Source organism: Pleurodeles waltl, chromosome 12 (assembly GCF_031143425.1).
Source record: "Pleurodeles waltl isolate 20211129_DDA chromosome 12, aPleWal1.hap1.20221129, whole genome shotgun sequence".
Classification (NCBI taxonomy): Eukaryota; Metazoa; Chordata; class Amphibia; order Caudata; family Salamandridae; genus Pleurodeles; species Pleurodeles waltl.
Genome location: NC_090451.1, coordinates 279,466,669 through 279,494,376, shown reverse-complemented (window position 1 = coordinate 279,494,376; position 27,708 = coordinate 279,466,669). Strand labels below are relative to the sequence as shown.

At 44.5% G+C, this 27,708-nt stretch overlaps 1 protein-coding gene across 2 annotated transcripts in view; it reads right to left on the bottom strand.

The window, feature by feature from the left end:
* FBXL8 (F-box and leucine rich repeat protein 8) overlaps positions 1-26,597 on the bottom strand; it is a 106,056-nt gene extending 79,459 nt beyond the window's left edge. The window contains exons 1-2 of one of the 2 annotated variants that reach the window (XM_069216200.1): positions 26,469-26,597; positions 666-869 (exon numbers count right to left, since the gene is read on the bottom strand). In XM_069216200.1, coding sequence (XP_069072301.1) covers positions 666-817 — 152 coding nt within the window. In that variant the 5' untranslated portion in view covers positions 818-869; positions 26,469-26,597. Of the gene's footprint in view, positions 1-665; positions 870-26,468 lie in introns of those variants that run through there. The other variant, XM_069216201.1, reaches the window with a different exon arrangement.
* Positions 26,598-27,708: the final 1,111 nt, after the last annotated feature.

The window sequence follows — 27,708 nt, the reverse complement described above, 5'->3', positions numbered from 1 at the left end:
TTGAACCACTGGTAGACATATCTTACGGCTAACACTGTGTGTCTGACTGGTAAGCTAGGATCTTTTTTAATTTAAAGACATATCTGTGTTTTTCCCTGATACAGAAGTTCTGAGGACAGAGCAGGAGTTTAGTCCTAAACAAATGCACCATCTTTTAATACAGATATGTAAGTGGTTCTTTCAGTGCCAAAATGCACACAAGTTGTATTATTACATGGCCTGGGGGTTCTAAGGATATATCGGAGTCGAACAAATGGCTGTTGTACGTATACAGAAGGCTGATATGTGATATTAGTGCTTACAATATGAGGATATTAATACAAAATCACTGTTTAAGGGCTAGCATGTTGCCTTCCTTCAGTCACAAACTCACCTCATCGGTGAGGACTTTGACAATGATGATTAGGATCCCTTGTAACAAAAAGAACTAGTAAGTTATCTGTGATCCACTGGGGCCTACCTAGCACTGAACATTAGTGCTAGGATACCTCTCAGATGCTTATTGAGGATAAGTCAAAACAAAAATAAACCACAAAAGGCTGTGACATCAATGTTTTCCAATTTGTCTCATGTTTTTGGGCTAAAGTGAGTTAATTGATGCACAATAGCACTACCTGCTTCCCCACTCAACTCACAAAAACGTATCTACAAAGTAACATTTTCACCTGATCTCTGTAGAGTACCAAACGGAGTAATCAAACACAGCTGATGCCCAGTCTAGGCACACCTGGGCCACCGCATGTCTGTCTTTCAAAGACAAATGACTAAAGATCTGGCAGAGTATTTCCTGTGGGGCACACTTCCAAAGTCCGGCCATCAGAGTCCTCGCAAAACGATGGCAAATGCGTTCTTTCAGAAGCCTTTACTCCCTGTTCAGAAACACAAATGGTTCAGTAAGGTGACAAGAAGAATTCTTCATGATAATCTCAATTGTTGTTTCTATATTAGAAATATTTGTAGAGCTCATAGGGCAAGCACTAGTTTGTTAGTATTAATGTGAAAAGAACATATCCCATGGTATGTTGCGTGCAGTTGCCCTTAAGTCGCAGACATATCACTAGTAACAAAAAGCACATGAATCCCAACTTCATTTTTGGAAATACAGTGAATGCCATTCTAATATCAACAGAAATTCTAAGTCCATGTTAATTCTCAGTCAACTCCAAGATAACACTTTAAAATTAAAAATACAATACTTGGGGCCCGATTTAAAGTTTGGTGGTTGCTAACAGCTCACCGACAGCAGTCTGTTTCCCCGTCCCATGCCATAGATATCTGATCTAGAGTAGAACAGACTGACAGATGAAACTCCGTCAAAAAATCCGGCCATGCGTGGTTCTTTTTACTTCCTCCATTAACAGTTATATTCCAAACGTGACGGACGGAGTAATCAAAGTCATAACTCTGTCCGTCGTGTTTAGAGCTAGCTTTCCATTAATGTCATTATAACCCGGGCAACTGGAACTATGCAGCAGGAGAGAGTCAAATTATGGGGCAGATTTGAGTAAATTATGCGGCTAGAAAGGCAAATTATTGGGCAGATGTTGTGATAATATCACTTCATTATTGTGTCATTTTAAACTTGTCAACACTGTCTGGGCAAAGTTGCACCTCATTGGTACCAGTTTAACACCCAAATATAGCAATGGACTACAGAAATGTGACCAGTCAACTTTGCAAAGGACCTTCCACTGCACAGTAACACGTCGCTGTTTTATTTTTAAATAATTGTTGAACCGTTTGAGCTTGAAACATTTTTTTGGGTTAATATCTGAAGATTATGCAGCAGATGATAGATTAAGTAGCAAATGCGACAAATGTACAATTATGCGAAAATTATGGCGGCTGCACAATCGCATAATTCCTGTGGCCCTGATCACAGAGGATGACCCTTCACATCTGAGGTGGGGGAAAAAGGTATAAGTAGCCAAACACTGGCCAAAACGACTACTAGATCGACCCAAACAAGATGTCCCTGCCCCTTCAAAGTGTGGATATCTTTCTGCCACTACCCAACGAAGAGCAATCGGATCCCACACAAAATCCAATACAATTGTTTTATATTATTTTATTAAATACCCACCGTTGTTAAAGTAAATGATTATAAATGCAACAGTTTAAAAATAAATGTAACATATTTCAAGGTGGCTATTAATCTTGTCTGACCACGTCTCATATTACACACCCATATAAAATAACCATCTATTTATTTTTTCAAACCTCCAAACCTCAAGTTTGTGAATTTACTTTGTTCTGAAAACTCAATTTGCACAATAAGATATTACATTATAAATATAATAAAATGTTTTTTTTTTATTGTTAACAAACAAAAAAAAAAGGTGCTATTTAGTTCCTTCTATTCAGGGAATACAGCAGGCACAAAAAACATCAATAAAAACACACATTTGTAATAAAAATAACAAAACAAATTACAGTCACACAAGGGCAACCATATATATTCTCAAACTATATATTATTTTACTATTGCCAAAAATCACAAAGTATCAGTGATAGCCTATGCTATGTAAACGTTAAACTGGGACATGGGTGTTACTTGAGGGTGATTGCGATGGAGCCCTGGTCATGTAATCAATGTAGATTTGTCCTGCTGAAGCTCTGGAACTTTTTTTGCCACGTTTGGGGAAGGGTTTTAGGAAACCCTATTAGAATAGAAACCTCTACCACCACTTTACTTTGTCTCTAATGACCCATAACTGGCATCTAGGCGATAAGCTGCGCCTGTTTCTAAGTACTGAATACCAAGTACTTCAAGAGAAACATATTCCATCTGGCACCATCTAGTGGTTTGCCACACAAGCTGTCCCTTCATTGATGAAGACAGGATGCTCGCTTGCAGTTTTTAGGTCCCACCTGGGACCGCACAAGCGCTGACTCTTGCATTACCATTAGGTATATTACAAGGGGTTTGTAGGCTGCCCATCGCTTATCATTGGTCGGCTTCCTTGCCACTCTTATTTGCTTTCTTCTTATTCATCAGCCTCTGTAGGCTTCCTTCCCCTTTGTGTGCCTTCCTTTCATTGGACATGGACACATTACTTCTGTCTTTCAAATTCAAATTTTCCAGGTGCTTCTTTTTAGGTCTCATTTGAGACAGAACATGCACTGTTGCTTAGACATTTTGTTTACTTTCAGGGGGCTTGGAACCCGTCCACTGCTTACCATTGGTTGGCTTCATCATCATTATCAGTTGCTTGTTCCTCTTTGGTCAGCCCTCAACTGCGGCATGGCCCAAGTATTGCTTCTTTCCTCAGTTTCTTTCCACTGCTCCTACTTTGGGAGCTAATGTTTTTCTTCTTCTTCCTTTATGGAGTGTAAACAGTCCATAAGAGTGAATGTGTTTGCTCTGTCAGTCATGTTGATTGCTGTCTGTCGTGTTGATAGTCCCCTCCCACCCTCCTCCCACTGTCCCTGGTGTTGCTTGCCCCTTCCCACCCATCTCCTACTGTCCATCATGTTCCTTGCTCCCTCCTACCCTCCTCGCGCTGCTTTTCTTGCCTCCTCCCACCCTCGTCCTGCTGACCTGGTGTTGTTTGCCACCTCCAGCTGTCTGTTTTGGTCCCACATCCCTCCCGTGTTGTGCTGCTTTCCCAGTCCCCATGCAGCCCTCTTGCCTTGTGTTGCTTGGGTCACCCCCGCTCCCTCCCAAGTCATGTTGCCTGCTCCATCCCCATTCCATGTTGTGATGCCTGTGCTGTGCTTCCCACACTGTGTTGCTTGCCCGCTTGCTTGAGCGTTGTGTTGTTTCCCCATACCACTCCCGCATGGTGTAGCTTGCCCAGACCCTACTGCCTGGTGTTGTTTGCCCCGACCATCCTGCGCTGGGTCGGTTGCCCCTTCCCTCCTGCGTTATGGGCTTAACCCATCACTCCTGCCAGAAAAAATATCACAATGACACGGTCAGCATTGGTTGCATCATAGTGCATTTTTTATAACTTTCAACCATACTGCACAGGTGAAGTCTACTGGCTTTGCCAGTGCTTTTTTCTTGTTGTTTAAGCACTCTAGAAGAGTGCACTTTAGTCTCCCTTGTGTACTTCTTCCCTTTCCTTATTCCTCTCCGTGTCCGTCCTGACCACCCTCCCTTGTCCGTGTGCTTGCTTCCAGCATCTCCTACCACCTTCCATTGTCAGTCTGCTTGCCCCCAGCCCCTCCTGTCCACCGTTTGTTATCAATGCCAACCCTCTGTTGTTCCTGAGGTTGCCCAAAACCCCTCTCGACCACCTCATCTTGTTTATATGCTTGCCCCAGCCCCTCACTATCCTTCTTTGCATGTGTGACTACCTACAATCCCTCTGACCCACTCTCTGTTGCCGTCTGCTTGCCCCCAGCTCCTCAAACCCACCCTGAGTTGTCCATGTACTTAAAACCCATTCTGCCCCTCGTACCATTAACAATCTGATTGCCCCCAGCTGCTTCTGACCACCCTCTATTGTCTGCGTTTTCCCCAACTCCCCTCACCTGCTCTTCCCTCCAAACCCTTCTCTCTCTCTCTCTCTCTGGGGAGGACATGGCTGGCTGCGATACAGCAGCAGCTGTTCTGCTGTACAGTATGGCTGCAAAACATGGTCACAGCATGACTTATTGGCTTTGCCAATACCTGTTATATAATGAGTGCAAATTCATCCTATGAGCAGTCAAGTACATCACAACCAGATTATGTTACATTTGTTTGTTTAGGCAATGGGAGATTAGGTGATTTGCCAAGAATCGCAAATATGTTGCTGTAAGCCTGGAATCGGTCTAGTACCACAGTTCCAAAGTAGGAAATCTGGCCGCTAGGCCTCATCTCTTCCCATAAAAGTCTATAAATAAATATTGCAGAAGGATAGGAGGGCACAGGAAAGCTCTTGGGGGAAGGGGAATGCATGCTGTGCATCTGCAACACATCCTCCAGATACTGAAGGCCCACCTCCTGATGTACAATTCAGTTAGATGCTGAGGTAGGTAGGCATAGCAACCGTTTTAGGAAACAATTTTCCTCTGTTTGCAGGGGAGTGCTCTTGGTATATTCCCAACCTCCTGCCCCATAAGCTTCCATAAATGAAACTCTGGCCCTATAGATATCCACCATAGCTGTTATAGGATGACTTCCCAGTTTACTAGCAAATCTGAAGATGCCTTGCAAGTTCCTTCACATTTCATTTCTACACATGTAGATATGTGTTGCCAGGACCCTTTGCTTGAAAATAGAACCCCCAAATGGCTGAAGGAATTAACAGTGTTTACTGTGGTGTGTTCTAGATGAAAAAACCTCTACGTTTCTGGGCCGTTTGTCCACGGACCACAGTGACAGTTTCGGATTTGTTTATCATCGTAACCATTAGTGTCATAAAATCTTCAAAGCCATTCATTAGTTTCTGGAGTCCCAGTGGAGTCCTAGAGATCAAGACAACATCATCTGCATATAATAGCAAAAGTATAGAATGCCCTGCCACACGAGGTGGATCTGCCCGAGTGGTCTGCAGGAAATTATCCACCCCATTAATAAATAAAGAAAATAGTAACAGGGCAAGGACACAGCCTTGGCGGATACATCTCCCTACCTTAAAAGGAGGGGTGCATTCTCCCTTTAGAGCAAAGCAGACTCTACAAGTTAAATTTCTATATAGGAAGGCCAAAAAGTCAATGATTTCCGTCGGGTCACCCAGTTCCAGTAGTGTAGGCCACAAAAGGGCATGCTCTACTAAATCGAAGGCACTACTGAGATACAAAAACAGAGGTATAAAGCCCCTGGTTTAGCCCTTGTATATTTCCCTATCAGCAGATCTAAATTTGCACATTGCTCAATGGTTCTCAATCCTTTTCTAAAACCAAATTGAACAGGAGAAAGGCTGTTACTGTCTGATACCCACTCGTCAAGCCTTCCCATTAAGATATTACTTAGAAATTCCATAGATGAGTCTAATAACAATATTCTCCAGCTGTTTTTAGGGTCTGATTTATCTCCCTTTTTGTATATGGGTACAATGATGAAAGAAGCCCAGGATAACAGGATTTCTACAGTTGCTGCCGCATTGAACTCCCTGGTAAGGATTGGGTCCCAGAGATTAATATTTGATTTAAAGACATCCACTAGGACCGGGGGCCCTGCCCCCAGCACTAGCAGAAATGGCCATGAGAACCTCTTCAATGGTGATATTTAAATAAGTGGGTTTCCCACACTGTGGAGCCTCGTTCCCAGCTATGTCAGCCATACCCCTCTTTTGTTCGAAAACCTAGGAGAAGTTGGCCACCCAAGCTGAACAGGGAAAGCTGCAGCCTATTTCAGGAGACACCCTGTTAGACAAAAAGGGTTCATTTACTATTTTCCAGAACAGTTTATTATAGTTTGTTTCTGTAGCCAAGACTAATTTTGACCATGCCTCTTCCCTCAACAACTTCTTCCTTCGCTCCAGGGCTTCCCTGTTTTTGCTATGTAATGTCCTGATTGCCACAGGGTCTCTAGGTGAGATGTGGAGAGCTGACTTAAGTTCTCCCTGGGCTTTTGTACATGTGTGGTCAAACCATCCTCTTTTCCTCTCAGGCTTCCTGACTTTTGGTTGGCGTGTCAAAAGGACCTTAATACAGGAAATAACATGATTGAAACAACTAAGCAACCTTATAGGGTCAATTTCAGCTTGCAAGCAATAGTTAAAGGTGTGCAGACAACTTTCTACAATGTTCTGTAGTAGGCCATCTGGGTCAATATCTCTCCATTGTAATCTCATCCCATTAGTATTATATGCATCAACCTGTTTCATAATAGTATGAGACTTACACTTAGGGCCACAGAGTAGGGTCAGGAGGATTATCGGGTCATGGTCACTCAGTGAGGGTTGGACAATATAGGGGGGTGTCGCATACATTATTAGCGGCTGAAGACACTACGATGTGATCAATAACAGATGAGGAGTTATTACAGCTAAAGGATGGAATCTCTTCCCCATTATCTCCATGTTTACATCTTCGTAACATCAGATCATATTTGGATAGGATTAAATTTAGGGCATCTCCATAGATGTTGTAGCAAAAATGGTCATAGCCTACCCCCTCGTGGCTATTCAGCCCATAGACCTGGGATGCTGGCAAAAAACAGGGTTGAAAGATCAAGTCCCCAGCCCACAGTATAATAAAAGCTGAATGGATTGGGTGTCAGAATTTATGCAAACCGTGATCCATAGCGGGGGCTACTCTGAAGCGAGTGGTATCAAAGACATTGTTATAGAAGTTTGATTAGCACCACATCCACCATGCCGCTAGAAGTTAACCACAGCAATTATGGATCACCCCAGAGGTCTTTTTTAACTACTGCATGGAGTTTGTTAGAAATAAGTACCTGGAACCCAACTTTGGCCATCCCAGATTGGGAAGCGGCAGTGCACAAGAAATGTGAGGTAAATCCTTGTACATGAGTAGGGGGGACACACCACGTCTCTTGGATACAGATAATATCAAGGTCATTAACAATACTACCCCACTCCTCTGCCCCATTTTATTGTGTAGACCTCGCACGTTCCACGTGGCAAATTTATGCGCTCATCTTTGCTCTTACTACACTCACTGCTCCCAGGTACCACCTCAGGCGGACTAGTGGTATGTACGCTCCCCCGCAGTGTTTCCCCATCAAGGCTATTAATACATGTTGTACTAGCTGCCCCAGCTGATACCGGAGTGATTGCGGTGGCACTTCTACTACCGCTAGACATTATACCCCTAATAGGTTCCTCCATAATAAGCCCCTCCAACGGTTTATCCACCTGGCCGCTATGTGTTTGTCAGTCGTTATCTGATAGTGAGCCCAGATCCTGATATCTATTACTTGTAGACACAGGAAGAATGTTAAGTGGCTCGATGTGAAAATGAACCAGGGATTGAAGTTGTTGATAAAAGAAACCCAAAGGGAACAATACCAGGGAAGTACCACGTAGTGGGTGTAAAACTGCCCTGGATAAAATTTCCCTCACAAATCTAGGGTTCTGAAAGTTAATAATTACACAACCTACCCCGACGTTTTTTTCCCTGATAGGGCAACCCAGTCCCTTCTCCTATTTTGAAGGATTTGGTGAGCACTATCGAGTGAGAATAGGTTATTTAGAGTCAGACAGTGCATAACTTATTCTTCAAGGTCTCAGGAGGTTCAATCGGACCTGGCGGCAAAAAGGAAACATTAACCATAACAATTACAAAAGGGCAACAGTTTGGTGGTAGATCAATGGTAAGAGATTCCCCCGAGGGGGCGTGACAGCAGACCCAGCCGCCTGACTGTTGCAAGGCTGAAATGAGATGTTCTCAGTGGGAGTTATATTAGATCTTGAGTTACCGAATGACAAACCATGCAGCTTATTATTGGAGGTCGCACATCACCCTGTAGTTTGTGCTATTTCACATTCCTCCCTTAAATGCCCAGTATCTGAGACCCTCTGTCTAGCCCCCTTGGTATTTTCTGCTGCAAAATCTCAGGCCTAAGGGAGCAGCGATAGAACCTAGCCCATTTTGTGACATGACTGGTAAAAAGTCAGAAGCCACAGTGAACAAGGAAAACGTCTTGCACATGGCAGTAATTTTCTCTATCTCCCCTTCTAGTTTGTCCATCTTATCTTTAAGTGGCAAAGGCAAGTCAATGATAGCAGATAGAAAGTTATTCTAGGATTTAGCTTCAGGTTGGCTGGTGCAGAGTGTACCAAATCACCACCAGTCCCCTTTCTGCAGCTTCTCTTCCTTTTAGCAGCAGGTGAATGAGTGATCAATATGGAAGTAACAGCTACAGGGCCCATAGTGTAGGAAAGTAACCTCTTTCTTGGCATGGTTACCCCCATTTTCTGCTTGTCAGTGTGTTTGCCTGTGTTCAGTGGGATCCTGCTAACCAGGACCCTAGTGATTATGCTCTCTCCCTTCTAACTTGGTTTTGTCAGCACACATTTGGCACACTGGTGCCCCCATGTAAGTCCCTAGTATATGGTACCTAGGTACCCAGGGCATTGGGGTACCAGGGGATCCCCATGGGCTGCAGCATGTATTATGCCACCCATGGAGAGCCCATACAAATCTTTCTTCAGGCCTGCCATTGCATCCTGTGTGAAAGGGTGCATGCACCCTTTTCACTACAGGTCACTGCACCAGGTGATTGCAGGTCACCCCTATGGCAGGCCCTCTTAGCCCAGAGGGCAGGGTGCAAGTACCTGTGTTTGAGGGCCCCCCATGAACTCCAGCTCCATTTTCCAGGACTTCGTGAGCACGGGGACGCCATTTAATGCATGTACTGGACCTAGGTCACTGCATATGTCCAGCTACATAATGGTAACTCCGAACCTAGGCATGTTTGGTATTAAACGTGTCTGAATCATACCCCAATACTGTTGCCAATATTGGAAGTATGATTCCATGCACTCTGGGGGCTCACACATGAAAGAAAACACTAAGGGGGTGATTCTGAGACTGACGGGCGGCAGAGGCCGCCCGCCAGTCTTCCCCCGACAAAATACCGCTCCGCGGTCGCAAGACCGCTGAGGGTATTTTGAGATTTGCTCTGGGCTGGCGGGCGGCCGCCAAAAGGCCGCCCGCCAGCCCAGGGCAAATCTACCTTCCCACGAGGACGCCGGCTCCGAATGGAGCCGGCGTAGTGGGAAGGTGCGACGGGTGCAGTTGCACCCGTCGCGTATTTCAGTGTCTGCTTTGCAGACACTGAAATACTTTGTGGGGCCCTCTTACGGGGCCCCTGCAGTGCCCATGCCATTGGCATGGGCACTGCAGGGGCCCCGCGGCACCCCCTACCGCCATCCTGTTCCTGGCGGGAGACCCGCCAGAAACAGGATGGCGGTAGGGGGTGTCAGAATCCCCATGGCGGCGGAGCGCGCTCCGCCGCCATGGAGGATTCTCCCGAGCAGCGGAAAGTCGGCGGGAGACCGCCGACTTTCCGTTTCTGACCGCGGCTGAACCGCCGCGGTCAGAATGCTCGACGGAGCACCTCCAGCCTGTTGGCGGTGCTCCCGTGGTCGGTGACCGCCAGGGTCAGAATGACCCCCTAAGTGTTACAAAAATAAAGGTACTTTATTGTAGTGGCACAATACCAAAATTACTAAAAAGGCATTTCTTTAATAGGAAGTACATAAACACACTAAATATGTACTCTAGCAGTCAGAAATGGGCATAGAATGTGATAGAAAACAGTGCAAATGCAATTAGACAATAGTGACCCAAGGGGAGCCCAAACCATATACTAAAAAAGTGGAACGCAAACACAGGATCCCCACCAAGGTAAGTGGAATGTGTAGAGGGAAGCTGGGGGTACTAGGAAACACCAAAGATATGTACTACAGTGTCACCTAGCGACCAGGAGGAAAGGAGTAAGTTGATGGATTTTCCCCGAAACACCCAGAAAGAAGAAAAAGAAGAAAATTTAATGCCCAGACAAGACTGCAAGAAATCAACAATGGATCAGTGAAGAAGAAGGCCTGTGGAAGATGGGCCAAGTCCAGAAGTCACAGAAGAGTCTAGTGGAGGCAGGAGTCACCACCCACCAATCTAGGATTGCAGGAGTTGGTCGATGGTGATGTGTATGAGGTCAGCATTGCAGCCCTGGAGTCGGTGAAGAGTTCCTGAAGGATGCAGATGACATCACACGCTGGAAGAAGAATTGCAGTCGGGTTCTGGTGCAATGATTCCAGCAACAAGCCTTGGCAAAGGCAAATGTTGCGGTTGGCGGAAAGTGAAGCTGCCGGGGACCAGCAAAGCCCAGGAGGACTCCACCCAAGAGGGGGAGTCACAGGGGACCCTCAGTGACACAGAGAGCCCACAGGAGCAGAGGCAGCACCCACAGTAGTCCCACAGGATGGGGACACAGAAGAGCTCATGCAGCACTACTGGAGGAGGGTCCCACATCGCATGAGAACCACGGAGAGGGCTGTGCTTCGCAAGAAGGAGTGCTGGGCGCTGGAACTACATGTAGCCTGAAGATCCTGTGGAGGAGATGCCAACAAGCCTTGGTAGCTGCAAGAGTCACTGTGCACAGGGGTACTGTCCTGTGTGGGAAGGCAAAGGCTTACCTCCACCAAAGTTAGACAGTTGGCAGAGAGGACCAAGAGGACTATTTCAGAACACCACCTGTGATGCAGGATCCACGCAGCTCAGGAAGAGAGGAGATCCATGCAGCCGGTTGTCGTCGCAGTTGATGCCTGCAAATGCAGGGGAGTGACTCCTTCACTCCAAGGGAGATTCATTCTTCCTTCTTGTGCAGACTGAAAACTTGCCGCTCTCAGAGGATGCACATCAGTAGAAATGTTGCAGAAGCTGGAAGGAGCAGTGGAAACAATATTGCAAGCAGAGTCTTCACCGTGGATGCAGATTGTCGGTTCCTGGAGGGTCCAGTCGCAGTTCCCGCGGCTAGAAGTCGAAGCAGAGGTTGCAGAGGAGTCCTGCTGGAATCTTGCAAGCCGAATCTGTGGACCCACCCCAGAGGAAGACCCTAAATAGCCCAAAAGGGGAATTGGTCACCATGTTACGTGCAGTGGTTGCATAACCCTCTGAGCTACTGTAACCTTTGACTGGAAGATCACACAAGGAGCTTTGCATCAAACGCATTAACCTTCTGAGTGATCTGAACGACCTATTAGTTACATAAATGTTCTTCAGCAGGCAAGTTAACCCCGTCAGCCATTTTACAATGGTTCAAGCCTGCAGAGCAAGAGAAAATACACATCTCGCCAACAAGTGCATTAAACTAAACACTTGAACCATCTTACTAGTAGCATACGCTAGCATTTGCTTGATACACACATCTATGTAACAGATGCTTTCATCCCCTAAACTATGTAATGACCAATTAAGTAAGATGGAAGAGCTTTCCTATGATTTTTCTCATTTAATACCTTTGTGGTTAGAGCTTGTAAATATAATGCACATGTACTGGCTGACCACTGGATGACTTCTGTTAATTCAGCTCCTACTTAAAACTCCGCTCTACCACGATGAGGTCCAGGTCTCCCAGATCAATGTGAGAGTAGCTCATACAGTAGATCAAGCCTGTGGAGGACCATGCACTGTCGCTTCCGAGGCACTATTGTTTACCACAAAGGGATTGGGGCTCACCTATCACTTACCATTTGTTGACTACTGTGCCACTCTTCTTTGCAGCCTCCTAACTGGCCAGCACAAGCCTAGCGTCACTCATATTCTTTTCTGAGGATCACGAACCCTGCACAAATTGATTCAACTTAACCAGTGCCCTTCTGCTGATTCTGACATGATTGAGGTACTATTTCTTCTGCTCCACCTCCCACTTCCCCTTCCCCGTCTGGTACTCCCTCCCTCCTGTCTCGCTTTGTTTTCCCTATACCCCCTCCTCCTGATGTTTGTCATTGCTGCTGTCTCCGCCTCCCCCCTCATGTTGCCCCCCTACTTTTGTTCATATATTGTACTGAAGCACCAGCTACTGTGCAACTTGGCTTTAAAAAATACGCTATGATTCTGTTAACGCTGGCAACATCATAGCACTTTTTCTTCCATTGCTTTAAGCAATGTGGCGTTGCGCTACTATGCAACATGTCTTAAAAAGATTGACAAAGCCAACAGATCTCGCATAGGCAAGGCCTATTGGCTTAGCCTTTGCTTGTTTCCATGTGAGGTTAACCAAGACCTTTTGCTTCAGTAAAATGTATATGTAATTTTATTAGTAATGAGTCTTGTAGCCAACTTGCTGCGGCAATTGGTCTATTAATGTGCAATTCACATGTTTTTTACGCCCACCAAACCCTAGAGCAAGGAGCACATGGTCAACCACTTGAGTCATTAGTTCCCTTCTGTGTGAGCGACACTAATCTGCACTTACTTTCTGCCGTTTCTACTGTCCATATTCCTTTCTTTTCCTCTCATTTTACTACCTTTATCATTTTCCTCCATACTACTTAAAATAAATCCCTGTCTGTCACCCTTGCTGTTCCGATGCCTTTTGATTATGTAACACCAAGGTTAGACAAACGTATAGGGTAATCTGGCAGTGCACGTTTTCTTGTCCTCTTTGGGCTTGTTTTATGGTCTGCTGGGTCATTTTTTACGGGCGAGCGCAAAGCGCTCAGTTCCGTGTTGTTGTCTCTCTTTGGGCTTCAAACCACGCCCATGTCACGTCAGTATCTTTCATTGGTTTGTGGGCTTACCTTTTAAAATCTGCTTGCTTTCATTAGTGAAAGGCAGTCATACGTCATGCCTTTTCCGGTGGTTAGCCCTCCTCGAGCACAACAACCAAGTACTGAAAACATACGAGGCTCGCTGTTTTCCGTCCGGTTTGTGGACTGTTTTTCTCTTTTTTTGCAGTGCGATCTCGCTTGGCAGAAGTCGAGCGATTTGCATGACATCGACCCTGTTACATAGCTAATTGCACTTTTGCCGGTTAAGTAGATGATTGCACTTTTGCAGACAGCTTTCACTATGAGTGAACTGTTATTTCCATCTGTGTGTCTGCTTTGCACTGATTGCGGACGTCAGCTCGCTTATGTGAAACTTGTACTTTTCAGTTTATATGGCAAGAAAAGTTCAGTTAGTTATGTGAAACATTTTTATTTTCATTTTCAATTTATGTGGCAAGAAAAGTCTGGTTAGGAGTTCACAATGTTAATTGCTCGAGCTCAAGCAAACGTGAGACCGTTTGCGTTGCAAATGCTTGTTTACAGATGATTTCCCTGCTGCTATTACCACAAACATTACCTGTAGAAAGAGCGCTTCGGTGCACCGCTAACTATACTGGCTGTAATGTGCCTTCACATAACTGAGATGTCATCCCTTCTGTAGCAACACACCCTACCTCCCTCAGGGTATTTGTTTTTTGTAAAATGCATGTTGTCTCTCATATTTTGAAAAACATCTATAGTGTGTCTTAACAATTTCAAAACTGCACCGATTTACAAATGTGGGGCATTTTGTTTAGTCATCTGATTCGCCTGTGGGTATCTTTTATTTTGGTGGTCGGGCCTATTGTTCCAGGCTTTAGATATAATAAAATGGTAGCTGCGTCTGAGCTCTGCTTCTGGTCTGCACTGTTCCCAAAACATAACATCAGGGAAGCCTGTGTGTGCAAAATGTGTGCTTCTACTCGGAAAGTATTAGAAGAGTGGGTTTAAATAACGTTTACATAAATGTAATAGTGCCAGCGGCTCCCCATAAAATTCAAGAGCCACATAAGCCATTTTCAAGAAATGTGAATCCATGTAATTTACTGGAAGCCCGCATTAAATCATAGTCATATAATCAAAATATGGAATGAATTTATTGGGATTACACAAGGGGTACTGACTTTATTTTAAACATAAACTTCTTTTTATATAGGGAAGGAGTTTTTATGTAAAACTGCTCTCCATGTCACAAGGGGCACTGCTTTAACTTTTTATTATAGATATATAGCCGACTTGATGAAGTCACATAGCAACTCATTTTGTTATTTGTGCATAAATTTTTTTTTTTTTAAACTGTGTATAGTGAGAGTGTGCTGCCTTTCACCTGCTTCAGGGCGCTTTGGTGCACCACGAACAAGGCTGGTTGCAATGCGTCTTCATATAACTGGGATGTCATCCCTTCCTTAGCATCATACCATACCTCCCGCTTTAAACAAACAACGGTCTTCTGTTGTAATTTGTGATTTTCTCAGGATATTTTTTTCAAAAATGGAATGCTAGTGAGATAAAATACAGTAAAAGCACACAATCCGTTTCGCAGGCGCAATACGCCCACATAGTGCTGCTCTGGTACTGCCATGCAATTATATATATATTTTTTTTTAGTTAAGCCAGGGGAGTTATGAGTTCCTGTGAGTGAGGAAAGCCAGCGGACTCTCACTCTTCATTTGTATTAAAATAAACAATCTCTAGTGGGTCTCAGCAGCCGACTGCCATGCACCTGTGCTTAAAATTGTTTTTAAAGATCATCATTCGAGTGTGGCACCAGTAGAATTACCACAATGTTCTCGCTAGTTATTTGCACCATTTTTAGGTTTGCACTAGAGAAAGTCCTGAAAGCCCCCACATCACAAAAATAAGTAAACAAAAATACATACATACATATCTACATACATACAAAGGTTTTGGGTCAACCCTTGGCCTCATTTACATTTGGATTTCTCCTATGGCAACCTAGAGCATTGGCCAATCAGTCAGAGCACATCAGCGTTTGGTCATTTTGGAATTTGATTGATGGCACTAATGCTGATCTTATTAGGCACATTCACCTAATGAATAATGTTGTTCAGTGCCAGAGCTAGTGGGTCAAATGCTGTGGTTGTTCCTTTTTTAAGTTTTTTAAGCACATGCTCGGCATTTTTAGTAGGAGACATTTTAACAATAAAAAAAAGTTGCAATCTTGTGATTTCTACTGCATATGCTTGCAAAAATAAATATAGGACTTGTGTCCTAATTTTATAATGGGGACAAAATTACTACAAATCTGAAAAGGCAAATAAAACACAGACTGAACTGGGAAGCTTGAACGCTCTATCCACCACTTTTTTTCAGCCACCTCGCATGCTGTGGAGATAAAAAGAGAGAAGGATTGACGACACGCTGCGCAGGAGAGGTGGAGCTACGCGGCGAGCCGGTGCCATCGAGCTGGGAGTACACATGCGCACTGGAACATACCGATTAGGCTGCAGGGGGTTCTGAGTCCCACCTGACCCGTCTGTCCTGCCCCGCCTTGCCGTCTCCCCAGACAATGTGGAGAGTGGTCAGGGGGCGGCAATGTACATTTCGGCAGGCGTGGATTGTGGAAACTGGCCTCCAGCCTCTGGACATTGAGACACTGGGAGGACACCGGGAATCACTCTGTGACTCTGCAGCATTTCTGGCAGAGGCAGAGCGAACCAGGAGGAGGAGCGGTTGGAATGCGCAGGTGACAGGCCTAACCAGGAGCTAGGCCTTGTGGGAGACACCAGTTGGGATAAAGTGGCAGCGTGGATTCAGCAGACTCAACTGCCAGCCGGAGCACGTGGAGGCAAGTGTGGCAAGTGTGACAAGTGTGAGTTAAAGGGGTGAGCGAGGAGTTTTTTTTTTCTTTTTTTACGGGCAGTGAGAGTCAGTTAGCCTCAGACCCTGCAACTTCACATCCACAAATACTCCACCCACACCCTATGCCACCCACACCACCCCCCTCGTCCATGCCCCCATCCTCCATACTACCCTCTCAAGGGGGAGGATCTGAGCATGGGGGCTGTAGCCAGCCACCACTAAATGTGAGCCCAGCCTCCCTGAGGAAGCAGCCCAGCTAGGCATGGGTGTGGCTTGTGAGTTAGGCTGTTGAGTGCTGCTAAGTGCTGCCCCTGTTGCTGAAGCGCTCAGAAAGATTTGATTAAGTGACTAAGTGACACCGACATCCATGCCATCCAACAATCACAGCAAATGGAGCAGCATCCGCCAATCAAGGCTGAAGCCTTTGCACTTTCATAGGACAAACAAAGCTAGTACACAACATAAACTACCCTCATCCTTTTGTGCCAGTTGGGAAGTCTCCAATAGGGTCCTTGAGACCTGTAAGCAGGTGGCCAGGCTACGTAGAGCACAAAGAGCACCTCAAGCATCAAGTGTAGAGAGAGTTGCGGCTCTAAACATCATGGTCAGGCCCAAGGTGAAAAAGAATGGCAAAGGGATAGAACCATGCGGCGAGATGCAGCACAAACAGCAAGGTACTCCACAAAACTACAAACAAGACCAGTGCAGGCTTGAGAACAAAATTGTGCAAAACCTGTCGAAGGCTGAAGAGGTGAGGGGGATTTTAGGCAACGAGACACCAAAGGGCACGTTAGCCACAGCAGACGCTGAAGGTGCCCTGATTGCAAATATTTCCATACCCAGGTTTTTCACGCAAATAAAGGTGGATGCAGGTGATAATATTGGGTCAGCCACACTGTACCTTGAGACTGAGGCAGTGACACCCAAGAATGAGTATCCCCGTGCCCCATGCAGCCTAGGAAGCATTAGTCTAGAAGAGTCAGCAAATGCTGAGATGGTGGAAATGGCACAGTCGGCGATGAGAAAAGGCAATTTCCTAACAAACCTACCCAACAAAAACATGCACATTGGTGAGGCAGAGGGGACAGACATTATTGCGATGTCTTTAACAATGCATGATGGTGGCATAAGTCCAAAACTCAACAAACAAGATAAGGAGTGGAATAAAAGTCCAAAAGCAATCACACAAGCGGAAGAGCGGAATAGACAGGGCTATGGTTCGAAATTGCCCACCTACACACACAGCCCAAACCCAGAATCAGCCAGGGCTATACCGCCGTAATTAAGGCATGAATTTGTAACAGAGGCAATAGTACACCATCCCGAGTACAGCCATGCAAATCAGAGGGTCAATTAGATTTGCTCGATACCACTGGATAGATTCTGAAGGATAAAAGGTTCTCTGAAAAATCCACATTAGGCACAATACATACCTGCCCAGTGATTAACCGACATCGGGGATAATGATCCCAACACAGAGGCAGAACAGCAGGGCTTTCAGAGTACTAAGCCAACAGTGGATCAGACCCTAGTTTCTAACTTAACTAGCGATGGCACTGCTGACCACATCATCACTACTATTAATTCTACTTTACTGGTTGAGATTAAGGCCCTCTCCTGGTTGTCACACAAACTAGAAGTGCAAGTGGGGCTCAAACATATGCTCGCTCAGAGTATCTTGTCATTGGACAAGAAGCTGGACATCTTGAGTATGAAGGACAACTCCTGAGTGACAACCCCACAGTAATCAGACCAATTATAGACTGATTTCCTGGGTGACAACTCCACAGTAAACAGACCAATTACAGACCAATCTCCCTTCTTCCTCGGCCAAGCAGGATCTTGCAAAAAATAATTAACAGCAAGTTGTCGCTTTTTTTGGAGACTAACAATATCGTCCACCCAATCCAGACAGGTTTCTGGGCAGATCAAAGTACAGAAACCGCTTTGTTGAAGGCGACAGAGGACCTTAAACAGATCCTTGACCTAGGGGGATCAGTAGCTTTTATTCTGCTTGACCTGAGCACTGCCTTTGATACAGTCTCTCACAATGTATTATTGAATAGCCTGGAGGGTCTTGAGATCTCTGGTTTGACCTTAGCAGGGTTGACATCTTTTCTTGGTGGGAGAAGTTTTCAAGTTACTGAGGGTGCCTGCTACTCCTCTAGTTATCAACTGGGGTGTGGGATACCGCAGAGCTCGTCATTAAGCCCCGATCTCTTCAATATATTTGTGCGGCCGCTGTCTGACATAATTTCATTGGGGAGTTTGACTTCTCTATGGTTTCCTATGCAGATGATACCCAGCTGATTGTTACGTTGTCTGAAGATGCAGCGGCCACCTCCACGGCTCGTAATAGTTATTTAACAGTGGTAGCAAAATGGAAGGGAGATAGCTGCCTCAAGTTAAACAGGGAGAAAACAGAGGTGCCTGTGGTTAGTAATAACTCATCCCTCTGGCAAGAAATCAGTTGGCCCTCTGCATTAGGTGATCATCTGGTGCCTAAAACTGAAGTAAAAAGTCTGAGCTTTACTCTAGATCATAAGCTCTCCATGGCCTCTCAGGCGAATAGGATCACAGGTGTGTTTTTTGGGCTTTTGAGAGCACTTCGGAAAACTCTGAAATGGCTCCCACTGGAAGCTAGAGGAACTGTGGTCCAGGGGTTGATATTATCTCGCACAGATCATGGGAACTCCATTTATTTAGGGAGCCCGAAAGCAGTGATCAGGAAACTGCAATTGATTCAAAATGCTGCTTCACTGATTCCTTTGGAAGCTCCAGAACTCCACTCAGCAACTGAAGGTCTTAGAACGACGCACTGGCTACCTATAAGCAGCGGAATTCAGTTCAAGGCTTTTTGCCTGGTTCACCGGGCCAAACATAATCAGGGCCCCCAAATTCTCTAACAACTGATTGCTTCTTACCAACCTAGTAGGTCTCTTAGATCGAGCTCCTTGGACCTTGTTGCCATACTCAGGATAAAAAGATCCAGGAGTGGCAGTCGGTCCTCTGCTTATATAGCCCCAAAGTTATGGAACTCACTTCCGGTTAATCTGAGAAGTGAAAATAACTTGCTGTGCTTTCACAAGCAATTAAAAACTCTCCTCTTTCCCAAGTAAAGTTGCTGGTAGTTTACTGGTCTCTTTAGCGCTGGGAAGCCCGGTTTTGGGTAGTCATGTACTTTATAAATCCGGTAATAATAATAAACAGTGTACTTATTGATAAGTTAATCACACTACCAGAGATATTATCATCACTAATAAACCACTACAAAACCATACATTTGGACTCCATGCAAACGGATACATTCTTCACCAAAATCCTACAAGAGGGATCAGTGAATGCAGAACTGCTGGACAAAGACATAACAAAAAGCTGTGTCTTTGGCAGGTCACCATCGCCCAGTGCATTAAGGACGGATTGCAGTAGGACTACAGGGCAGAATGAGGCCAGTGAGAAGAGCCCACAGATCGACTTAATGGCACTGAATATGGAGGGGGACAAACTTGGAAAACAAGAGGATCACTCAATACTGAACAGAAGCCCAGCCGGGAAAACTACCAATGCCCCACAGACATCGGGCAAGTGGGATGGTCCTACAAAACATGAATGAATGGTAAGGTCCAGCTTTCACAGCACCAAAAGAAAAAATTAGGAAAACCTATAAAAAATAACAGAAGACTGAGTAAACCCACCTATAATGCTCAGAAATCAAGTCCCTTTGCACTGCAAAGTACAGATATGCAAGGTAACGGCATTGATTGCAGTAAAGAGGGCATGGAGAACTATCCGATTTTTCAGCCGAAGCCATCCTTGCAAAAAATCAAGTAAGCGGTCACTCCCGTCTCACCATGATGAGCAACCCAGCCTGCATGTGTACAATGGAAAAAGGAAAAACAAACTCAGACTTTGCCACACAAGACCCTGCACATTCCAAGGAGAACCTATGCAAGGCTGTGGAATCTAATCATAAACGTACTGACCTGCAATTAAGCACTCAGTCACCTGAAGCTGCACATGAGCACAGTCTGTTAGGACTTCAGTGATGCACTCTGACTTGAGCAGTGGAATAATTGAGCAGTCAGAGGATTTATCAATTACCGACTGGGGCCTTAACCCACACTTCTCCCATACACAAATCAGCAAGGAAGAAGAGGGCAGGGATTTGGAATCAGGAATCCAAAAAGAGGTGCATCTGTCATATGTAAAAGGCCTGCATCACCATCGGACCTACATTGACACTGAGGGAAAAGACAAACAGGCATCCCCCAGTGCAAATACTCAAAGTGCAAAATTTGAGCAGTTGTTGGCATTTAACACTCTTGTATTGAGCTTCACCCCAGAATTTAAGACAAGTGGGCCTTGGAACAAATTAAACAAGTCTAATATTTTATACCTCAACATTCTATCGCTTACATATCTCACATTGGCAGATCTGCTAGCTGTGCAATTTTAAAAACTGCGCTCTGACCAACCACAAAGACTCCACCTTAACAGAATGGTCCAACACCGCAGATGCCATAAACATCATGGCAGAAGCAGGGAAATTGAAGGAATGGGGAATAAATGTAAGCACGCTGGCAGAGGAAAAATATCCGCACAAAACTCTCCAGAAAAGCTAAGAGCCTTGCCACAAGACAACAGAGTAATTAGCATTTTGAGAGGAACAAAGCAAGCAAGGCCGCATGGCAAAAAATGATTATGATCCAATTGACATCGAGCGCAGGAGACAATCACCCTCCAAGAGGCCCACTGGGCCAGATAACTAGTCAAAGTACCGATCACCCTGACTGGTCTTGGCTGTCGGCAGTGCTCACGGCTCATGGGTAGTCCTCCATCAAGTAGTACGGGGGAAGCAAGATACCGCATAGATCTATAATTAAGGTAGTAAGTTCAAACATAGTAGGCATACACACAACAATATCTAACACAAATGCCATGGAATATCTGCTATCTGGTGACAACCTTCTTCTGCAAGAAACATAGTTTACTGTGCCCCTCTCCATCCAAGGGTTTCATGCAACTAACATACCAGCACAAAAGAAAAATCTTTTTCGGAGGCCAATGGGCGGCTATTCCATCTATGTAAAATTGGACTTGCAGGTGAAGACAAAGGAATATACTCTTCCCTCCTATGATGTGCAGGCCTTGGAAATCAAAGGACTGTTAATATATGGAATACCCACCCCCATTATAGCACTAAACCTGTATATCAAACCCCTGAGCAACACCAAAGATGTAAATGTCAAGAACACCATCAAAATGATATGATCTGTCATATATGAACACTTTGGCCATGAGTATATTGTTGCTGGAGACTTTAATATGAAAGAGTTGTGCCAACCTGGTACACACATGCGGAGTCTACCCCAGGACATTCTAGAAGCCTGCTTGAATGAGGTTTGCCCAAGCTTGGCTGACCAAAAGGGTACCTCAATCCCAACCTTCAAGAACATACTGTCGCTGGACTACATTTTTCTAAGCATGAACTTGCAAAGCAGGTGTGTAGTATTTCAAGTCCAGTAGAGAACAGAAAAGTGATCACCACCTACTATCCATAGTGGTTAATGAATAGGCAAGGATGCATAGGAAGGAACAATGGGTTGGCCAACCGCTTCCATCAAACACTGGCCCAATGACCACAAGAATCAAATGGGGCCAAGCCTCCATGGTCAGGTATGTATCCTGGAAAGCAGCCTTCACTCTTCCCGCTTCAGCGCATAGCTCAAACACAGCTGAGAAACAATAGGAGATAATAATAAGTATGCTATGTGATGCCTTATCTTCAAATAAGCATACAAAAAACAATGCGTATAGGAAGGCAGTGATCCTTATTTCTTAACAAAGAGTTCAAGGAAAGCAGAAGAAAATGTCACCTTGCAGAGGCCCGTCACAGGAGATGGAAGGCCTCCCACATGGAAAGTAAAGTACAACCAAGTAAGTCCAGGAAATTTTGGCGTCACATTAGCAACTTAGCAAGTAAATCAATGGTCAAGGACAATGCTAAGCTGACAGGTGGTGTGCCTATGTAACAACTCTAAATGTTGACGCAGAGATAATGAAAGACCGTGCCAAGACCTTACTCACAAATGAACTGGACGGCTTGAAGGAGAGTACAATAAGTATTTCTGAAAAAAGAGACATCAACTATTCTTAAGAGCATTGGGGCAGACGGAGTGTCCGGCTCTAATGGCCTGCCGGGGAGTATTTTCAAGGACGATGTGGCATTTTGGGCACCCCACAGGCATAGACTGATTAATTATTGTATCCTATCATGAACCATTCCAGAATCATGGAAAGGCTCTATCTTGTATCCTATTTACAAAAAGGGTGATTGCAACGCTCCTGAAAAATACAGGCTAATTGCCTTGTTAGATGTCAATGAAAAGGCCTTTGCGAAGGTGCTATTGCGTGAGCTCGAGGCCTGGATCAAAGAGAGTAACATCATACTGTACTATCAGACAGGTTTCAGGACAAATTCTTTGAACAAGGAAAAAATAAACACCCTTTTGTATCTGGAGAAAAAGGTGGCTGAAGTGAGTGTGCTCACTCTTTCTGCTTGCTTCTTTGACTATAGTGCTGCGTTCAATGGAATCAATCAGCGCATTCTTTAGACTAAACTTGCAGAGTGGGGCATTCCAAAGCAACTCCTGGGAGCAATTACAGCTTTGTACAGCAACACATGGGTGCGGATTAGGATCACAAACAACCATGCCACTGAGAAAATCCATACCAACAAGGGACTCAAGCAGGGCTGTGTCATCGTCCCAACTCCCTTCCACTTATACACTGTCAACCTAGGGGTGGAGTTGTTGGAGGGGCATATCTTTCCACCAAGATTAAGCCATCACAAACTCTCCATAATTCAATATGCGGAAGAACTGGTGCTATTGGACCACACTCACATTGGCATGACCAGAGCTTTGGGGATGCTTCAAGCATGTAACACTAGGAACGCCCTACAGGTGAATGCCAAAAAAACCAAACTACTGGCGTTCAGCCAAACAGAGAAGAAAAGACAGTTGGAATGGCAGTTGGGACACCTTAAAATAAGTACGATTTACCTTGGGATCTGGCTATCAGACTCTGGAAAGTCCAACCTGCACGCCAAAGCACTGGCAGGAAAATCCGCAAAAAGAATGCATGCAGTTTGTAAACTGTATCATGGCTTACATAGTCCCTCGTTGGAGGGGATTCTAGGAGTGACACAGGCAAAGATCCTACCCACCATAACATATGGCCATCTTGCTTTCTCTGGCATGCACATCGAGACACTAAAATGCTGCCACACAGCGGCATATCAGAAAATTTCGGCATCCCTAAAGCCACACGGTGCACACTGATTCGCCTAGAATTTGGGCTTGAAAAACTGGACATCTACTGTAAAAAAATATATATATATATCATCAGGAACCTAGGGCTGACCCGGGATTGATGAGAGGCACCTAGAGCACAATCTTCAAAGATAAAAAGAGAAGTTGGTCAACATACTTAGATTTTGCCACAGCCACACTGAATCTGTTCACAGAGAACATAAACAATCCTTACTTATCTATCGAGGCCCTAAAGGGGATATTAAAAGTGCAAAGCAAAAGCATATCCAGCGAACAGGACATCAACAAAATCAAAAGTAGGGCCTAGATAAATCATATGAAGTTGGCCCCTCTCAATCATACCTGAAAGCAGCTTTGGGGAGACAAGCTTGTAGGAACATACTAATAACACAGTTACTGGCCTTGACCATAAACAAGTACCAGACCCACTGGAAGAACATTCCCATGAGCAATGGGAAGTGCCCACTATGCGAAAGCTCCCCGGAATCAGATACGCACATTATATGTTATTGTTCAGCACTGATTGCCCAGGGGCGGGCTTATTTAAGGCCTGTTTTTCTTCAAAAGGGCATAAGGTCATGCAAAGCGGCCATGACATACATCTGTACATCTGAGGTTGTAAAAGATCTGGTCCAGATTGGCAAATTCATGGCCATTGCCAGACAGAGCTTGCGAGATAACTGTCCGTCTCCGGCAACAGTGCCCGGCCAGGAATAAACATAATCTCAGTCAAAATGCTGGCCCTCTTTGGTGCACGACTCACTCCCCGATGTTCAACAGCTCTTGTTGAATGCAGACATACAAGCCCAACGATAAATGGTAGTGATTGGTTTTATATTCAGAGGTTCTGCATTTTTTGCACAGTCAGCTTTAATCAAGTACGGACATACAAGTCCAAAGATAATTGGCACAAACTTGCACACTGCACTACAGTGATTAGTTTTATATTCAGAGACTTTGCATTTTTCACACACAGCAATAATAATTAAACTCTATATTGTAGGTAGGAAATTCCTGCAGGCTGCACTTTAGCAGATGGGTCCGCAAGTTAGGTGATCTTACAACTTGCGCATTAAAATGCAAATTGGCATATATTATCTCATTCTTCTGATCTCCCCTACAGCCATTAGTCTATTTGGTGGTAAAACAACAGCACCTTTAACTCTAGCCTTTGTTTGGTTCTGCTGGTACAAATTTCTTGCAAGCTGCACTTTAGCGAATAGCCCTGAAAGTTCGGTGACCTTGCAATTTGTGCATTAAAACACAAATTAGCATATATTATATCATTCCACTGATCTCCCCTACAGACATTAATCTATTTGGTGGTCAAAGGAGAGCACCTTTAACTCTATCTTGTTTTGTTCTGCTGGTACGAATTTCTTGCACGCTGCACTTTAGCGAATAGCCCTGCAAGTTTGATGATCTTGCAATTTGCACGTTAAAATACAAACTAGTTCATACCCTGCTCTTCCCTACTGCCCTTAGAACATTTGTTTTTTTAGATGAGAGTATTTTTTATTTGATCTTCTATTTCGTTTTCACTGTTGCCGTTGTGCTGTGTAAGAATCCTTGTTCTTACTGGATTTTAACACGCCATTGTATTGTTGATATCCTCTTGCAAAGAGTATTAATGTTTTATTACTCTTTATTGTATTTTAAGCTGTGATGCTGTTGAATTGTTTATCTTGAATGTGATCTTGATCCTATTTGTAACGGTTTTAAGTAACCATACAAAAAATAATAACATTCCACCTCCGATTCCCAGATTCTATACTTTTTTCATTTCCCGCACTGGGTACAGAACTAAGGGCCACATGTACGTAGCATTTTGCACATCACAAACGGCGAATCGGGTCATTTACGACATGCAAAATGCACTTTGGGATGTACAGACCCATTTTTGCTATTCAGTAAACTATTTACCGAATCGCAAAAAGGGTTTGTGAGTCGCAGTACCATGTGTGATTGTTTTGTGACCGCGAATGCGGTCGCAAAACAATCGCAGTGAGCACCAGTTTCAAACTGGTGCTAACCCATTTGCAAACGGGAAGGGGTCCACATGGGACCTCTTCCCCTTTGTGAATGGCACTGAAAACATTTAATTTTTTTGTTTTTGAAATGTATCTCGTTCTCCTTTAAGGAAAACGGGCTGCATTTAAAAAAAAAAAAAAAAATGCTTTATTTAAAAGCAGTCACAGACATGGTGGTCTGCTGTCTCCTGCAGGCCACCATCCCTGTGAGGGCGGCCATTCCCAAGGGGGGTCACAAGTTGCGACCCACCTCATGAATATTCATGAGGTAAGTCATTTGCGACCCCCTTGCGAATCGCAAACAGTGTCATTGACACTGTTGAACATAAGGTTTAAATTCCGAGTCGCAAATCCTATATTTTGTACATGTGGCCATAAGTATTGTAATGTCTGACCAGTGACGTAACTGGTAGGCCAGAGTTGGAGACACCCATCATGTAAGGGGTGTACAACAAGTTACCCTCATGTAAGGGTTGTCCAACAAGTTACCCTCAACAGTATTGTAGATGGGTGCAGATCCGCGTCACGTGGGGCTGATAAAATAACGCTTCGGAGAAGACTGGCGGGGTCTGAGTACGAGGCCACCTGAGATGCTACAGCTAGCTGTAACTTGCTCGTCTCCACGTGCTATTTACTGCGGCTTGCTGCGCAATTCACCGTTGACGGCTCGCGGTGTGCCCCAGCAAGGCAGACATCACAAGTATAACAGTGCCCAGAAAGAAAACAACACCCTTTTTTACATTCGTCAACCTGGCCATTTCCTTTCGAGCAGTAACAGATATAAAAGACTGTTGCAGGGCAAAGGCCACACACAAGGTTGTGCGGTCTTGTTTTCATTTAGTTACGGGTTTACTCTCTTGGATGTGTAACCTGAAAAGCCGGGTACCAAAAGCAACAGATCAACACTCATACACTGGGTGCTCTGAGCACCTCCTGAAAGCGGGGCACTTTGACATCGCTAGTATGTTCAGTGCTGGCACCTAATGTTTTATGCACACTTGCAATGACGCACTCGCATTAAAGCCGGAGGCAATAAGATTGGAACGGAAATAGTAAACTTCAATAAACGGATGTCCGATAGTACAGATGGATAGAAATAAGTGACATTCACTCGCACGTCTTACCTTCTCAAGCCTTCATTGAATACTTTGTCGTAACTGCAGTGTTTTTCATGCAGACACCCACTAACTTAGTCTCAGGCACTACCATTCCTTGTATGATACAACCTGTGAGTCTTTTCCTGTTTGATGACGCCAGCCCGGTCTTCCAGCTCTATTGGCTATTCAATTCAGTAATGTCTCTTGGGGCAGCCAATCAGTGAGCGTCCTGACTTCTGATCCTACGAAGCCATCAAGCTTGGATCAGAGGAGCTACGGCAGCGTTTCTTAAACCTGACTTCTCTGGAACCCCACGGAATCGCTACTGGAAGCTGGGATTCTGAGCAGAGACATTTCCACCATTCGAGCTTCAAATCAATAAACACAAACAGCTATACATCAATCAAATACACACATTGTAAAATATGTTATTTAATTCGCAAACATAAAAATACAAATGTCAACATTTTAATGGAAAGGATGAAGCTTTTAAAAACAGTGGTTTTATCTGTAATAGATGAAGCGACATGCCAGACTTTAGCATATCAAGTTCTCTTTTTTTCCTCATGCATGCCAAATTGTCAGAGCATATAGTCTTTCAACTGAGGCCACCAATAGCGCGAACTAGATTCTGTTTTGCTATACATGCCCTGCTCAAATTGACATTTTTAGCCTTCAAATTCCTACACATTAACATTATAGAGATGGTTCAAGGCATGGGCAAAGTGGGCAATTGCCCTCCCCCCCCCCTTCGTAGGCACCCCACGGGTAAATTGATCTTTCTCAGTTCCTCTCAATTTAGTCAACTTACATTGATTTCTTTATCAGACCCTCGCACAATCTCTCTCCCTGCCTCTATCTCTGACTCTTTGCCTCTTTCTACCAGGTGTCATTTTCAGGATATTGGGCCCCAGAAATACATATTGCAGATATTTTGTGGTAAAGCTTATGTATAACTCAATATTGTTTAGCATCATGCAGGGTTGAATTATTAGAAAATACGTAACACTTTTTAAAATTGTTCTAAATAGGGGGACCCAAAATATGTCTTGCTCAGGGCCCCAAACTACGCATTGCCCGAGACCCTATAATCCTTAAAATAACATTGTTTTAAAGAGCATTTAAAAATGTTTAAGTGTACATATTTCTTGTATAATGTACATATAACTTATTAATATGTTAATTTTATTTGATTATCTAAACAGTTGTGGAGGGATCCACGGATCACTGTTTAAGACCCACTGATCTACAGGAAAGCATACACTTG